The sequence below is a fragment of the Balaenoptera acutorostrata genome, chromosome 16 (genome assembly GCF_949987535.1).
Source record: "Balaenoptera acutorostrata chromosome 16, mBalAcu1.1, whole genome shotgun sequence".
In the NCBI taxonomy this organism is placed as follows: Eukaryota; Metazoa; Chordata; class Mammalia; order Artiodactyla; family Balaenopteridae; genus Balaenoptera; species Balaenoptera acutorostrata.
The window spans coordinates 2857501-2875000 of NC_080079.1; the positions used below are offsets into that span (position 1 = coordinate 2857501).

The 17500-nt window shown below is 51.0% G+C and overlaps 1 protein-coding gene across 11 annotated transcripts in view; it reads left to right on the forward strand.

Annotated features, from left to right (window-relative positions):
* The window catches only part of EBF3 (EBF transcription factor 3), a 117461-nt gene that overhangs the window by 65165 nt on the left and 34796 nt on the right, over positions 1-17500 (forward strand). For 7 of the 11 annotated variants that reach the window (XM_057530578.1, XM_057530581.1, XM_057530579.1 and 4 more), the window contains exons 7-8: positions 12194-12275; positions 15876-16020. In XM_057530578.1, coding sequence (XP_057386561.1) covers positions 12194-12275; positions 15876-16020 — 227 coding nt within the window. The remainder of the gene's footprint in view (positions 1-12193; positions 12276-15875; positions 16021-17500) is intronic. The other 4 variants (XM_057530580.1, XM_057530583.1, XM_057530584.1 and 1 more) reach the window with 1 other exon arrangement.

Below are 17500 nucleotides of genomic sequence, written 5' to 3' on the forward strand. Positions count from 1 at the left end.
ATAGCAAATATTTAGAGAGGCTTTGTAAGCAATTTAAATATTGTTAGGGGAAGTTGCTTAGCATCTGTGGTGCATCCCAGAGGTAAAGAAGGAAATGTATCCTATCAAACGGTAAACAGTCTAGTCCAAATGATAAAAATATTCCTCAGCGACCAGCGGATGGAGTTAAACTAATAGGTTGAAGGTGGCTTCCAGCCATGTCCCAAATCAGGCTGGCCCTCCTGCGAGACACGCCTCTCGGTGTCTCGGCACTGGCCGTGGGGCATCATCTTTGCTGATTTGTCTCCAAAGTTTGGAGTCCCTCCAGGCCTCGGGGATGCCGGGGCAGCGGCCGTTGTTCCTCTGATCTCCATGCTGTTGGCGCGAGGCGGGGTCAGTGCCACGCAGGAGCCCGGTGTGACCCTCCAGGCCACGGTTCAGGAGCGCTTGTAGTGCACGGCCGGGGGTGTTCCTTCTGTTAAAGTTTCTGTTGTATATTAATTTTAAGTTGCAGTGTCTGCTCTACAAGATGACGCCACTAGCATTTTGATTAAGGATTTTATACATGAAAAAATTTTCATTATCTGAGTTCCCGGAGCCCTCCCGATTGGTTGGCCGCCTGACCCGCAGCTGTGTCTCGCAGCGCCGGGGTGGCGCAGGGGCGGGAAGGGGTGCCCTGCTCTGTAGTCTTTGCTACGGGAGCAATTAACGGGGCTTTTGACTCTCGGGGAAGTCAAGACTCTTCATAAGCAAAAAGAGGCAACAGCACTTCAGTGGATTTTGCTCATTTCTCTCTGTTTCAGGAGAGTGAAGACAGCACGCGGAATCTGAGTGAGCACATCTGAGGGCGTCAGAGGCAGGGCTGGCCCCTGTGCCCTCTGAGCCTTGCAGGCTGCCTTTTCGGCACATGGGACAAAGCCAGGGGGAGAGAAGTTAAGGACTATGTCTGACTTTTTTCTTCTTTCTTTTAAAAAAACAGGATATTCTTCAATTAATTCATCCTGTCGCTTTCCTTAATTCTTTTGATATCTGCTCAAATTAAGGGTGAGGATATCTAGTCATGAAAAGGTGAAGGAAAGCTTTGCTGTGTGTTTTTTTTTTTTTGAATTTTATACAGCAGGTTCTTATTGGTTATCTATTTTATATATATTAGTGTATATATGTCAGTCCCAATCTCCCAATTCATCCCACCACCAGGCCTTGCTGTGTCTTTTCTTATCAGATGAGGAAAGGGAAATGTTTGTGAAACTCACCAGGGGTGTGCTTCCGGCGTTTAGCTCCCGGGGGGCTGCGGGGGGCCGTGGGTGGGTGTGGACAGAGCCCCCTGACCGTGAAGTCCTCTGGAAGAGTCAGAGACTGAGCTGGGGTGACCCAGCTCACAGGAAGCTTGGTCCCAAGTTTGTTTGCATCCTGGCAGCACCGGGGCATCTGCCTGCTCCCCACTGACGCCGCCATGAAAAGCCCTCTAGTGGGGACCGGCGGTACTGCGGGCCTCTCTGACATCACCAATATTGTCCCTCTGGACCCCCAGCTCAGTGTGGAGCCCGCCCCAGTAGGAGGGTAGTGAAGTGGGGGTCAGAGGGGCGTTCGGGGGCTTCCTTGGGGGCCCCGAGCACAGTGATGGGAACACACCGGCCTGCCCACGTGCCCGGGCTTGACAGCAGGCAGAGGTGACACACCGTGTCCTTTGCAGAGAGCAGGCAGGGCCTTCCTGAGGTTGCTAAGCTGCCTTGTCGGGATGGATGCTGGTTCTGTCAGCTTATCCTCTTGGAGAGTTGCAGTTGAGCAGAACAAGCAGAGTGGTGCTGTCTGGAGGCCACCTCCACTCCTAGGGCTGCAGGGGGAGGTGGAGGCACTTTTCCTGGCCCACGTTTTCTGCTGTCACTCCCCCAGCCCACACCGTGCCATCTGTAGGGTCCTGTGTACTCTCTGCTCACACTGGGGTTTTGATAATTCTCTACCTTTTTTTTTTTTTTTTTGTAATTGCAGAATCATAAAATATTTTAATTTCAAGGTTAGCAATTTTCTCTTGCATACTTAATTTATAATTAGCTGGTTTATAAACCTGTTCTGTGAATATAATTTTACTGTTGCCAAATGTTCTTCATGAATAATTAAGGGCAAATCCCTATTTATCAAATTATTAATATACCTAATAGCCTTGTTTTCATAAACAATGCATTGGAGTTGGATTTAAAGAAAATCCTTCTCTGAGGGATCTGGTGTTTGGTTTCCACCACGGTGAGGACCCTCTCGGGGTGTCTGCACAGAGGGACACTTGTGCTGTGTTGATGTCACGGCCCCCGGCCTTCTTTCCTCCACAAAAGCCCAGGTATCAGTAGCTGGACAAACACAATGGCCATTCACCAGTGGGACTGGCCTCCTCAGCCTCGTGAACAATGTTGTTATTTGTTCCTAGCAGTTCAGCAGGAGCATTTTTTGGAGGAAATGTAACAGATGAAACCATCCTTTCAGCCTTTTAAGATCTCTTTTGCCATAATCCTACCCCCATTAGCAGGGTACCGCTTTTCAAAGCGAGGAAAGCAACTTTTGCATGCAAGTTTGGAGATAAAAAGCCGTAGTCCCAGCCCTCCTGTTAGGTGACCTGGATCCTGTAGGATTCAGGTCCAGAAGACAGAGGTAGAGCCGCAGAACATGCTTCACCTGGGAAGGAAATGAAAACTCAGGCGGAGAGCTGGGGCGCGGTGAGGGTAACACTCACCCAGGCTCCCGCGGCCCCGCCTTCCTCAGCTCTCTTCAATTTCATCGAGGACAACAGAGCTGTTTTTTCTCCTTGGACCAGCATCCAGATCACCTGCTCACCAATAGAAGGTTCCCAGCTGACGCCTATCCATAGTTTGAACAACTGAAACAATAAGCAAGCCCACCATGCTAGTTCAGAACTACCCACTTAACATCAAACTTGTGGGGTTTATCAGCCAAGGGTCTCTGGCCTCCCTGCCGGGCGTTTTCGGGGCCGAGCATCTCTCGGGAGCGTGGGAGCCGGCAGCCCCGGCCAGGCGAGGTGGGGGGCGGGGGGGGGAGGCTTTTTTGTGTTTGCTGATTACCATCCACTGGGTTTGCCGTCCACAGCCTGGAAGGAGATGAGGGCCGCGCTTCTCTGTTCTTGGGGCTGCCATGTGTGAGCCCCTTGCCATGTGTGTGCGACGCCGTGTGTGTGATTCATTCCAGAGCAGTTTTAGTCCTCATAAAATATTCATTTTGCTTGTGCAGGGCCCTGTAATTGCCGTCTCTCACCCTGAATTATTTATGCCTTGCACAGGCTGACAAAGCTTTGCCATGCGGCCCTAGATGAATCAGAGACACGGGTCTTTGCTGCCAACAGCATTATAGTTTCACAAAACGTGGCACGGGCGTCACTCTGGGCCGCCGCATCTCTAAATCCAGCTTTTCTTGATTTGACATTTTCTTTGCTCTTCCATTGTCTTAGGCAGGCAGAAAGGTTGCCTCTTAACTCGAAGCAGCAACCTTTCTTGCTTGCATGATAGCCGCTGTGCTTGAGAGGGCTAATGTATCTTTATTGCCTTTACTTTTTTCATGCTCGGTAACAAGACAGTGCTTGGGCCCACTTTAAAGCCATATATTATACATTAGCGATAAAGTGATGCAAATAGTCCTGAATACTCTTCAAACAGATAGTGGAGATCAGCTCGGATCTGGCTGCTTGTCACAAAAACAGAAAATAAAAGGTGACTGGGAACTTGGGCCGAGCCGCCCGCTCCCGGCTGTGGGCTGCACGCAGGCCCGGCCTGAGGGTCCCAGGTGGGGCGGGCGACTTGTATAGGCCCCTTTGTGGGCGGACGACGCAATGCGGGCTCCCCACTCGCAGCATCGTACATGCATCTCTTCAGCATCCAGCCTCTTCCCCAGCCCGGGCTCGCCCCGACATCTCCGCTTTGCAGCCGGGCGCCCGCCAACGGGTGTTTCCTTGTGTTTCTGCGTTCCAGCCTGAGAACGCCTTTCTGGCCAGGGGGACACGGGTGTGCACGATCCCTGCACACCAGGACACGGGCCCTTAGAGCACACCGCATCCAGATATTTAGGGAAACCATGTATCATGAATTAGGCGCTGGCAGGATGGAGTGAAACTCCTCCACGAACCTTTCCAAACTGGAAAGCAAAAACACCCAATCGGCTCTGAATGTCAGGAGCTCTTGTTTCCAAGCCGAGACAATGACAACCTGCAACAATTCCAGTGCAAAATTCCCACGTGCCGAAGGGCTCCAGGAAAGAGAATCTGTGGGATAATATTCACACACAGGGCTGTACGGAGGCGTGGGGAGCTGGGCAGGGGGGCCCGTGATTTGAACACCTTGGTTCTTCCCTGAGCCACAGAAAGGGCTTAATTTACGGCTCCTGGCTCATCAACAAAGGGAGGGGAAGAGGGAAGGCTCGGTGCTGTTTCAAGTAATGGATGACCCGGACACACATTTCTCTTGTATTTGTTGACACGCAGGAGTAATGAAGTTAAAGCTTTGCACACATGTGCCCCTCATTAAGCTGCATTACCTGCATTAAAACTAATAATTGCCAGTCAGAGCTGGGCTCCCATTAATCATTTATAATGTTTTAATAAGTTTTTAATCAGGACCTAAAAGGCTAGAGAGGCCGGCGTAGGCAGGTTCGACACTGGTGTCCTGTGTGCACGCACAGGCTTGATTTCAAATGTGATTTTTTTTTTATTAATAATTCAGCCCACGAAGATGATGGTTCTTAATTAAGCAAGCTGGCATGGACGAGGAAAACGTGTGTCTGAATAGGAAAACACGAACAAGGTCTTTCCCACTTGGAGATTGGTGGGGGGTGGGGGGGAAATAAACCCCAAACAGAAAACCTTGTGTTTGTTTTGAGGATGCTCTCCGCTGCCAACAGAAATCAGAATGGCAAGAAGGGCGATTCCCCTCGTCTTCAGATCCCTCCAAACGCACACCCGTTCGGTGGGAGAGGTTTGAAACCCTAAGTTCGGATAAGCATAGGCACTTAATCTCTGTGCACGAAGTCTCTGTAAAAGTCTCCCCTGGAGCTGGCAACAAGTCAGGGGGTGCATCTGATGTGAGACAAGTGATGCTGGCATTTTTCTTAAATAAGGAGCTTCGTGATCAGAGCTGGCAAATAGAGCGGTGTCCAGAGGGAGTGAGGAGGCTGTCTTAATGAGCCCGCAGCGAAAGACAAAATACAGACTGATTGACAGGGCGAGTGATCTGCTGGGGAAATAACGTCAATTCCGCATCGCCCATTAGAAATAGAGAAATAGGTAAAGGGGGAGAGAAGAAAGATAGGCACTTGAAACAAGAACCCTGGTGTAAATATAGCGCACTTCACATTTCCTTTGTGTTGTGCAGTTGACTTCTTTTAAACAGATAACCTTATCAAAACTATCATGAACTATCAGGAACGGTTACAGAAAATACTAACTAGAATCCTGACAGCAAGCCAGGGAGGGTAACGGAAAAGCGCAGAGCTTGGGCATGCATTTGCTTCGAGAACGTCTACCTGGGTTTTACTTATCTGAACACGTTAAAACCACCCAGAAAAGTTTAATGCGAGTCATACACATTTCTCCAAAAGGAGGGCTCGGCAGGATGTGTCATGGGCGTGGAGATCGAACTGGCCAGCAAAGCTATTAAATCCCATCAGATCTCCTTGGCATCGTTTTAATGAGAATCATCGCACAAGTACAAGATCATGGTATCTGTAAGTGCCTCTTGACAGCCGCTGCTGAAATTGTGATGAAACGAAAAACCATTATAGAAGAAATTTAGCGATAAGGCTCTTTGGAGGGACGGTGGGGCCTGGTGTGGCTGTGGACCTCGAAGGGTTAATTTTCTAAACCTAATAATGTTCGATAGTGAGGTATTTGTCAGGAGATAAAGAAGTGATAGAATCTGGGAAGTGGGTCCCTTGGCGATTGTAGTACAAATATTGTTAATGCGGTGTGGTTACTACAGCGAGGGAAAGTAAAATAGCTCCAGCCCACTAGAGACAGCCTCTGCTACAGTAGAGCAGGAACCTCCAGACAAAGGCCAGTAATTGTTGAACCGCGAGTCAAGCCGTGGATATTTTCAAATCCTCCTCTATCTGCATTTCCATGCAGGATATCATGCGTGCCGGGGGACGGCACCCACGGGGACCAGGAACCCGCAGTGGGGAGTCGGGCAGCCCCATCCCCTCTTGCCCGGGAGGGAGGCCCCTCACAAAGGCCATCTGGGCCCAGCTGTAAAATTCAGTCCCGTCCCCCCTCTGGCCCCTTCCTGATGACGTCATGCAGGCACTACAAGTATATGAGACCCATAACTTGAAATGTACAAGAATTTAATAAGTCTGGTGTTAAAGCAATTTGTCATGGCATATTTGAAGAATAAATCAGACTAATGGAGCAGATTTTCCCTCCCGTATGGCATTAGAGGACGCGAGCCCAGCCATAGCTAATGGCAGGAGTGGGAGAAAAAGAGAGGCCTGACATTAAGACCCTCGCATTTTGGAAATCCGATACGTATTGACCTGTGTACTATCTCAGTGCACAGATCTGATGTCAGCAGAGTGTACTCGTGTATAGGAACTGCTCATTACAGGTTTTCTGAAGGAAGCACATTGTCTCTGAGCCCCAGAAGCCGATCGGCTAGGATTGCTCAGTAATCAATACCGCAGCGACTGATGGCCCGGCACACACCACAGCTGCGGCCACTGCTTTCAGGGACTTCCCAGTAATTAGCCGGGACTTGGAGGCAAGCACTCCGCCACCAGTCACTTCCTTATCAGTCAGGGAAAAGTCTCTTAAAGGCTCTATCTTTTAATTTGACTCTTTCACTGTTTCCCTTCAAGAGGACAGTAGCGGCCGCGGCGACCGACACCCCGAGAGGGGCCGCTGCCCTGTGGGGCTCCTCGTCCCTTTGGGCGGGGACCTCCTCGCTGCGGTGGCGCATGGAAGCGAGGCGGGCGGCACACGCAGTTACCCGCTGTCAGGGGAACGGGTCAGTGGTGTTCAGTCCAGTCGCAGGCCTGTGCAGGCACCACCATCTCCTTCGGAACATTCCTGTCACCCCCCAAAAGGAGACCCCGTGCCCATCAGGCACTTCCCCAGCCCCGCAGCCCCTGGCAGCCACCAGAGGGTGGCGACTTTCCCAGCTGCATCTTCCGGCCTCTTTTCTCGACTCACTCTTCCTTGTCAAGGTTATTAGGTATGAAAAAGCCTCCTGGTTTTGCGTCCTGGATGCAGTCACTAAAGACATGGGGGCTCGATCAGGAATGGGGTCCCTGCCCTCCCGGGACCCCGGAAGCTGTCAGCGCCGTGATTTACACACAGATGCTTTGGGAGTTTTGATGGATGACATGGAGGCCTATCCAGTGGCATTAGTTTGCTGCTTGTTAAGAGCTCAGCCTTAAGGTGGAAAATCGGGACTCCCCACCCCTGCCCCAGATACCAATACTTTTCAACCCTGGGCTCAGGCTTCCCACGTCACTTGTGATCGAGGGCCAGGAGAGGAGGCCGCGGCCGCTCGGACTGAGGCTGGGATCACGTGCGGGAGGGGCTGCTGGAAGCCGGAGCTCTGTCCTGGCTGTGCCCGTCACCTGTGCTCAGGGGGCCCACCTGGGTATCCCGGCTTGCGGCCTCATGGCCTTGAAGCTTGTGGTCACTCCTGTTTCCAAGCACCCGCAAGACCAGGCCCCGAGACAGTCTAAAACTCGACAGTTAAAAAAATTTTCTTAAATCTCTGCATGTAGTGTTTCCTGAGGTGCTGCGTGGGACGTGTGGTCGCCACATGCAAAGAACAGCCGTGGAGACAGCTCCACGTTTCCTTTTTCTCCTCAATCACCAGGGTGCGCATGCCAAGCCCACTGCATTTCTAAGGAGACAATCCGTTTCTCCTCTGACCAGAGGGAAAGAAATCATCATGACATGATTAGTGGCTTCGGCTAGGTGAGGAAGAGCAGCGGCAGGGAAGGCGGGGAGGATGAGTGGTATTAATTACCTTAACGCTTACTGGCGAGATAATTTTATCAGCGATTTGGCCATTGGTAAGTTGCAGCGTTTGATAAAAGTGGGCAAGTTCTTAGCTACTGGAAACAGGAGGGAAGGGGCTGGTGTCAGATGAGATGCATCTCATCAGCTTTTCTCTGACAAACCAAATTCATTCCTTATGTAATTGATAACGGCCTTGGCCAATTACTTCACACATTACAATACACAGAGGCCCCCTTTACAGGTTTTGCAGGGCTGTAATTAGCTATGCTAATACCCCCTTTATTGGCCCTAATATTGCTCAACACCTTTTGCCATCCTGGAACCCACTAGAGCCCCATGGCCTGTCAGGACCGCTGATTATTGAGAAGGATAGCTTTAATCAAACATAATTGCAGTTAATTTTTCTCTCCTGCTCTCTGTTGCCAGCGTCTAATGCCACGGACTCCTTGATATTCCATTAAATTACAATTAAACAGCCTCCTTTGTTTCTGATTGTCCTGAACAACACCACAAAGTTCTGTAGCCGCTTAAAGGAGAGTGTTTGGTCCTAATTGCCTGCTGGCCCACAAAGGGCCAATTTACACAATACCCATGTAGAATTTAAACAGTTCATAATGTAATGGATATTACACAGGAGCCTAACACTACAATTAAAATGATTTTCATCAGATAGAGAAGCCCTGGTTAATCAGCTTCATAAAAGTAAATATAAATGAACTAATTCATAGCTTAAACACACAGAAGGGGAGCAGACTTTGAAATCGGTTACTGAGGTGTGAGGGCTTGCCCCCTTATTGCGTGGTACCCAGAGTGGGCTCCAGCTAACACGGTCAGTCCTGCTGTTCGAGTCCCGCTGAAGGTGCCCGTGTCCTGCTGCGGAGCACTTCCGGGGGCACTGGCATTATCGGGGAGGACGCTGGCACGGACGCCACCGAGGCCACACTGAACTTTCTGCTGAGCCGAACTGTCCCTGCAGAAGGGAGGGCGGCCTTGGAGTCTCCAGCTCAGGCTCAAGCTCTCAGTGGCTGGACCCAGCAGCTCTCCCGTCCCTGCCTCCCAGTTAGAGGGGCCCTGGGCCCATCTTCACAGGATGCCCCAGAGTCGGGAGAGACAGCCTGCTGATACCTGCTCTCCTAAGAGCGAAGGACATCACCCATGTGGCTTCTCTGCTAATCCCCGCGCGCCCTAAAAGAGGAAACCTGACTTCCAAAGTAATGAGATCACACCTTTCCCCCTTGTAATCGCTGCTGAGAACTTTCCAGGATTTTGTGCGCTGTTTCCGAGCGGAACATTACTGGGGAGTTTCGACTGATGTGTAGCAGTTTGCCCTGAGCTGCTGCTTCCCCTCCTGCCTGGGAGAAACAAGTAAATAAAGCCCATATTTCAAGCTTGATTTACTCTGGTACCTACTGTGAAAGATGATGACTCTTTAGGGAAATAAAGACAGGGTCAGGGAATTAGTGTACATAATGGTCATTTTGATGATGGGCCAACAGATGCAGCCGGGAGCACACTGTACAATTAAGCATAATGTACTAATGACAGGTTAGAATTTTTATCGCCTCCTTGCCATCGAGCAGCAAATCCATGGTTAGCAGTAATAAAGAGTTTATTGGTGTTAAAGCCAAAGATTTTCTGACATAGGAAAGATTTTTCCTTTCATAACAAGAGTATTAAATCCTTTGTGTACCAGACTCTAGAAGTGAGATATGTAAAGTGCCTGTCAGATATTTCTTAGAAAAAAGCCAATTAAAGGGTAATTGAGTAAAGGATGAGAACCACCATTTGACTTCACGCGTCCGCGTCCCTTTCGCACGCTACCCACGCGCCCCAACGCCAGTGAGCGCTCGCTGGCAGAGGCACACGCTCGCTCCGGACGTGACGGTGCGCGGGGTCGGGAGCCGTGCGCTGGCTGGACCGTGCCGCCCACCTCGAGGAGGCCCGATTGAATCCTCGAGGAACCGAAATGAGGGCGAAAACTAAGCGCAAGGCTCCTCTTCCTCCATGAGGACCCAACCTGCGCCCGTTCCCACGCACGCTGGGCCTTATTTCGTTTGTGTAATTGGGGCCCGAGTGCCCGGGAGGGATCCTGCTCTGTAGGGCCGTACACTCCAGATCTGCAGGTCTTTCCTAAGTCCTCTCGCTGCTTTTTGAGAAACTTTGAAAAGAACCCTACCATTGCCTACACGTCCAAAACGTGTAAGAGTGTGTGTGCGTGCACACACGCACCCACCTGCTCCGGAGTTGACCCCGAGATGCTTGGGGTGGTGAGGGGGCCCAGCGCCCAACTTTGCCCATTTCTGCAGCTGACGGTAGTGAAGGCCCACGGGGGCCAGGCCACTCATGCCCACAGTGGCCATGCACGGCGAGGGCCGTTCAGGCTCAATGCCCGCTCTGCTCTCCGGGAGGTGAAAGGGTGAACTGGCTAAGCAGACACCGAGGAACTGAAAGAAACCTCCTCTGGAGGGGGGAGAAATCGGACCACAGAAAGCTCCCCCAGTCGGCTCCACGCAGATGAGTGGCCCTGGGCGGTAACGTGCGGCGTAATTGCGCCGTGTGGCTGCTGCCCCCAAAGTGAGAACCTAATGGCCTGACAGGACGGTAACTTTGTGACGCCCTCACCTTGTTAGGCCCTTACGCGGCTGGGCGCAGGGGGGCCGCAGGTGCGCTTAATTTACCTCGCTGCGGAGCGCGTGGAGCTTAATTGCACCGCGGTTGTTAGGAGAAATTGGTGGGTGGGCGGCCGGGCGGCTTACTGTATGCTGATGGCAGATGGTGTTCAGAGGCGCGGTGAGCTAAGTGTATAGGTGAGGCGAGTTAATAAAAGATGTAAATTCTGGCCTAAAATAGTGAGGCCGCGCGGGATGTAAGGAAATTTAATTAAGTGGCCACTATTCTTTTTCCCATCAGTCGGATTTTCCTCTGCCCTGGTGGAAAGTCGTCCGGGGTATGTTGGGAATGCAGCTGGAGACATGAATCTCAGCCTCCCAAATCTTTTTATTTTCTGATATGATAATCAGCCGCAAGGAAGCTTGACTGTCAGGTTGAAGTCAAGGAAATAGTGTGAAACTTCATAAAAAATTAGTCATCAACCAGCAGGACAGAGGGTATTTGGAAAGAAGATAGGGGAGATGTTTGTTGATAGCCTTGTAGACGGGGTGTCAGCCCAGAGGCCCCAGCTTTTCTGGGCTCAGGCAGCCTTCTCCAGACAGCCGAGCTGGTGCAGGGCCGAGACCCCCTGTTCTCACGTGGCCGGCGGTGCAGCCGGGCCTCCCGGGGTCCACGCGCTCCTGTTGTGAGCCAGAGCTTCCATGTTTGTCACAGAGCACGCGGGAATGGGGAGGACAAGGTGATGATATTTCTGTCACAGCATCTCAACACTCTGTCAGGACCCCTGAAACGTCACGCTTCAGAACAAGGCCAGGCCTTGGCGGGAAGCAGAAGCAGCGCTGCGACCGGCCTCCCCTCCAACCAGGGCAGCGCCTGGTCCCCTCCCCCTAAGCGACGGTCTCCTTGCCTCATCGCGGGGGCGAGGGGGGGGTCTCGATCGGTCCCTTAAAACCACACGTAGGCCTTTCACAGAAGTCGTTGCCGCCCTTAAAACAGCACCCCAGATCTTCTCTTAAGAGTCATACCTATTGTAACTTGAAAAGCCCCTCTTTAAAAGTGTGCTTACCTAGGCAGTGATGGCCCCTGGGCTTGGGTTGCCAGGTAGAATTCAGCACGTCCAGTTAAATTTGAATTTCGGAGAAATAATTTTTTTTTTTTTTTTTTTTTTTTAAGGATAAGTATGCTTTGGGACAGGCCTAGCCTAAAAAATTATTCGTTGTTTATCTGAAATTCAAATTTAACTAGGCATCCTGTGTTTTTATTTGCTGAAGCTGGCAGCCCTCTCTGGGGTGGACAGGTCCCCAGTGATTAATGGTCCTGCAAAGATCCAGGTGAGAAATGGCCAATTTAAGTCACGGTTGTTATTATAAAGCTTGGAAACCCTCACAGTGTCAAGACAAATGTAAGTCACTGCTTCCTTGTGTGGAGATCTTCCACAGTGGCCAGTGGACCCAGAGGTGCCTGTCTGGCCTCTCCCGAGTTCTCTCTCTCCCTATTGCCCGCTACAGGGCAGCCAGCAGGTGGTATGGGGTCGGCTCCCCATGCAAGAGCGTCTTTCAAAAAAGTCTGTGTCTTTTGTCTGATAACCCTAACAAATATCCATTTTTTGTATTTTTATAGATTCTTTCTAAAGTTTTTCCTCAAGTGCAATCAGAACTGTTTGAAGAATGCAGGCAACCCTCGGGACATGCGAAGATTCCAGGTACACGATTCTGGACCGTGGTCCAGACTTAACACTATGAAAGTTGAATTCCCTGATGTTGCAGTTGTTCAGAAACCAGTCTTTAGTTCTCAGGGGCTTGGGTGCAAATGAGCCAGGATGGGCTCATTCGAAAGAGTATTTAAATCGAATGCTTTAAAAATGATCTGGCACCTCAGTCCGCCAGAGTCATGGAGCCCAGGTGTGGCCCGTGACAAAGTGAAGCTGGCTCTGGACACGTGACCTGAGCTTTTGCTCTGATGACAGCGTGTGCCTCTGCTTCCTGGGGCAGTGCACACCGCCCTGGCCCTCTGTGTCGGGCTGCGGGGTACCCCGAAATCAGAGTGATCAGGGCTGTAGGTTAAGGTGGGGTCTGTCTTACATCCGATGGTGGTGAGTCCTGTGGGTGTGTTTCAGAATGACTGTTTCAGGGTTTCTGCAAGTAAAGTCCTCATAAGGATAGCCTCTCATTTAGTCTGTTTCCTCAGTTGGACCTTGCTGTTCATGCTTGTTCAGTTGGTTAGACTTTGGAGCCCATGCTGAAGGTCTTCCTTAGGGATGGATTGATCTGTGGTAGGGGAGGACCACTAGGTAATATGCGGGGTGTACTCAGGACTGAGGGCGCTGCAGCTGTTCCATTCAGGCCTCTACCAATTCCAGAATGTTTCCCCAGCTCAGCTTCCCTCCCCTGAGGCTGGGCTGTTCTCGCCTCCTTAATTCCACACCTGGGAGCTAGACCGTGTTCCTGAACCCAGGCTAACTTGTCCCCTGGTTAGTTATCCTCAGATCGGAGGATTTCCTCTCGAGGAGAGGCGTGGAGAGCCAGTTGGGCTCAGGGATAAGTTCTGATCCAGTCATGGTTTTCTTGCCTTTGTTTGTGAATGACTAGGAGGTGACTTCAGGGTGAAGTGTGCTCAGCACACATGATGGATTGTTTTGCTGATTTTAATTGTAAAAATATCTGGGTTGGGACCCAAAACCACTCCTGGTCCCTACCCACCAGAGAAGAATTTGGGAGCTCACTGCTAGGTTGGATGTGACCAAATACTTCTTCTTTGGGATTTAGACTAGTTTACCATCAAATCACTCAAGGCTTCTTTTTAGAAATGTAAGTTATGCTTCAGTCTTTAGGCGAAATGTGACATCTGTCTTGACATCCAACCAGCCAGTCAGAGCGGTGGAGCTGGTTGGCCCGCCCACAGTCATGCCCTGACCCTCGGGGGGGGGGGCAGTGTCTCTTGCACACAGTGGGGCGGGCTTGCGCTTCTCTCGCGTGCGAGGCTTCACGTTGATCCGTCGAGCAGAGTGGAGGTCACACGTTGGCTCGCCAGTGGCCGAAGGCAGCATCAGTCACAGGTGGAGCCCGCAGTTACTAGAAGGACTTCCTCCCTCTCTTTAGCTAATCTCTCTGCCTCTCAGGAGGTTTAACTGGACTTAACACTAGGTCAGGGCTTACACAACATTTCCAGTGGGCACCACAATCTCAGCATCTTTCTGTAGGTGCACCGCAGGGCTGGCCCGGCCGAGAAACAAACACAGCTTGTCTGCTTTCTCTGCTCAACTATGCTTTTCCCTTGGTGACTGACCTATATAGAGATGACAGAGCAAAGACAGTGTCCCTTTTTATTTTTATTTTTACCCTTTCTTGTTTCTTTAACTTATCACGGTCTAGGAATGTAAAGAGGGTCAAGCCCGCGGCTCGGTGTTAGTCCTGTGTCTTTGCACCCCATTCGGGGGCAGTGTCGGTAGAGGTCCGCCTGCGCCCAGGGCGGGGCCTGGTGGACAGCCTGCCAGGAGGGTGCCTTTGTGACCCCGGCAGCCCTGCGTCCCCTGCATAGCGGCTGCCAGGCGAGTAGTGGCCCCAGAGTGGGGTCAGAGCCACCCCTGCCAGGGCAGCGGAGATAGTAGAGAGAGGTTACGCTGAGATGTCTGAGCCTGGACCCGGGGACGCTGGTGGTGCACTGACATTATTTCGAGGCACAGAGGGGCCTGATGTTGTGGAGACTTTAACGATCTTGGCAATGCCCACAGCCAGAGAGAGTCATCTGGGAAGGTGTTCCCTTCTTTTGCGGGGGGTGGGTGCAGTGGGTACTGGTCCTGCTTAACGGTCTTCTTGTGGGGCCTGAGATTTTTATAAAAAATCAATTACTCACAGATGTATTTACATATAAGTATGCAGCTTTGCTTTTTAAAGAATCTATTTATTTACAATCACTTTTATGTATCATTTTTTCTTAACTAGTAGACTTTCTTTTTTAGAGCAGTTTTATTTAGGTTTACAGAAAAACTTCACAGAAAGTGAAGAATTCCCATGAGCCCCTGGCCTCCCCTCCCCCCGACTCTCCTCTGTCATTAGCATCTTGCATCGGTGTGGCTCGTCAGTAACGGAGGTCCACTGTAGCTGTGGCTTTGAACGCACCGTGCGTGGCATGCCTTGACGTGTGCCCACCCCCCGGCCCAGCTGTTCTCCGCGGGGTTGTGGTTCTCTGGGTGGTACCAGCCCCCTCCACTGCCCAAACGTGGCAAAGAACGGGACTCTCTGCACCCCAAATCCAGGCTCCGGCCCCCAGGTCCTGCCGTAAGACCCAGACTGAACCTGCGCTCACATCTGTGCTACCCCAGCTATTCTGGAAATAATGCAGTATACAGACCCACCTCTGTCCGAGGAAACTCGCAAGGCCGGTGTAATTTCCTGTTTCCTGGGTCCATTAGGTAGGGAGTGCCATTTCTGGGGTGCTTGTTCCAAGCTCCCCTGGGAGGACGTCTGGGGCCCTCAAGGCCGTCCCTGCCGGTGTGACTTCCTTTTTTACTTCTGCGAAGCACTGAGCACGTGAGGGAGCCCGGCCCCCATCTCCTCCCCGGCCACCCCCCCGAACCTGGATCTCAGGGCCGCGCCTTTCCCTCCAACAGGATCACACTCCCTTGGTAGAGCAGGTGCTAGCCATCCTCGCCATCCTTCACCATGAACTTGAGAAAGGGAACTTTCCCTGCACTGAAACCATTTTATTCCTATTCAACTCGGTCTTTTCAGATGCAAACACGTTCATTACCAGACGTTGGATGTAATTGTGACATTGACCCGGGGATCATTTGATGATAGGATGTGGGTAGCAGAAGCAGCTTCTGATTTATGAAGCCTTTTTTTGGGAGGGGGGCAACTCTGAATCCTCACAAGTCTTCCAGGAAGGACAGTCTCCAGTGAACTCATTTTAATTAGATAAACTATCTAATCAATATGTGAACAGATCAATCAAAATAGCAGCTTTAAAATGAGTGGCTGGAGGGGTGTTTCTGAAGCTAATGGTGAGAAGAATATTTCTGTGAATTGAATTCACTTGTTAGCATAATAGGAGATTAAACTGTAATTAGTGCAGCGGGTCTGGAAGAGAAGCAATCTTGAGTCACAACAAAACCGCCCACCCACCCCATTAGCCAAAAAAGCTGTGCGCGCACATGGCCTCGAGGGGGATCCGGGAGCAAGAGTGGGTCGCTGGCTCGAGACCTTGGGGGCTGGCTTGCTGGGGCACCCATGAAGGGGCCTGACACCTGGCAGGACCCCGCCTCCACCTCCGACTCCGGTTTCACCTGCGCTTGTCTCTGCAGGTTGTCGTGTCGACCACGGTCAACGTGGACGGCCACGTGCTGGCCGTGTCTGACAACATGTTTGTGCACAACAACTCCAAACACGGGCGGCGGGCCCGCCGCCTGGACCCGTCAGAAGGTACGGCCCCTTCTTATCTGGAAAATGGTAGGCACATGCTACATGCCTTTTTTTTATTTGCGATGCTTCTTTTTCTTTGTGCCATCCTTTCTGTTGATTCACGCCCAGTTGCTCCCGCCAGGCCCCCTCACTGGTCAGACCCCTGCCCCTGGGACGGAGGCCCCCCACCCCCGGCGTCCCTCTCCCCTCCCTCACTGGCGGTCTCAGCTTTCCCACCCACCTCACCTGCCATGGCCCTCACTTTATTGGTTTGTCTATGTCTAGCTTTCTTTTGCCGAGCGCTTTTCCTGCAGATTTAATGTATTTGGTTTTATTTTGGCTTGTCTAGCCCCCATCCGGCTCATCCCCAGATGCTTTGGGCACCTTTTGGTGGGCGCTCACATCCTGGTCCCGTGAGCCTGAGCTCATGGACTTCAAGGACCTCCTGGCCCTCCACGGAGAGCGAACCTGTGTGTGTGTGTGTGTGTGTGTGTGTGTGTGTGTATGCGTGTGCGTGCGCACGTGTGGGTATTCACGCGTGGGGGATGGGTGGAGGGGGTGAGGAAAAAAACGGCATAAAATGTTGCTAACCAAATGCTTTCAAGTGATGGACTGCTTGTTAAAAGAGAAGAATTTCGGTAAGGCTGACAGGCAGGCAGGCGTGTTAAGTCAGACTTCAGAAACACGCAGACCCTGGGCCTTCCCAAGCCGCCCTGTCACCAGCTCCGTGCGGACGTGTGGGTCCCACCATGTGTCACCTCCCCTCCAACATGAGGTCCTTTCCTCTCTAAGACATTTCACGAAAACCATGAGATTCTGACCCGTACGAATTGTTGGGAAAGTAATGTGAGGTTTTTTGGTTTTTTTGTTTTTAAGTGAATTGCAAACAAAACAGCATGATTAAATTCTTTAGAGCAAAAGAACCCATAAAACTAAGCAGTTTGAAGACACATTCTCTAGACTGAGGTCTTGGATTTAGGAGCCGCCCGTGAGGCAGACAGACATGTACACAGGAAAATGAATGAAGCCCGTGCAGGTCATCAGAATGAAATATGATTCAGACATAAAAACTGGAAGACAATTTGTGAATCTGCTGCAGTCCACAAAAATAAACTAATTTGTTTTTCTACATTAATGACTAAGGTGTAAGAGAACAAAAATATAATAATTAAAGGTCGCCCTGGGTGCCAGGGTCATTAGAATCTGTGACGTACTGTTTATCTCCTTCCTATGCACTGAAGGTAGGTGTGTGTTTTGCTTAGTAACCATCACTAATGAGGTTCACAATTAAGAAGGTTGGATCCCCGTCTTCAGGGCCCCGCTTCCCCAGAGAGCCAGCGCTGGCAATGTGATAGGTTCACGAGGCCCCCGCAGCCCTCTGGTGTTAGGTTGTGGTGTGGGTCCAAAATCAGCCTCCTCTAATGAGCTATTATGATCTGAGCAAAGTACAAGTATTTATTTTTGTAAGTAGCATGAAAAAGCATTTGACTGTAAGCAGAAAATATAGCATTTTGAAAAATAAAGGCCA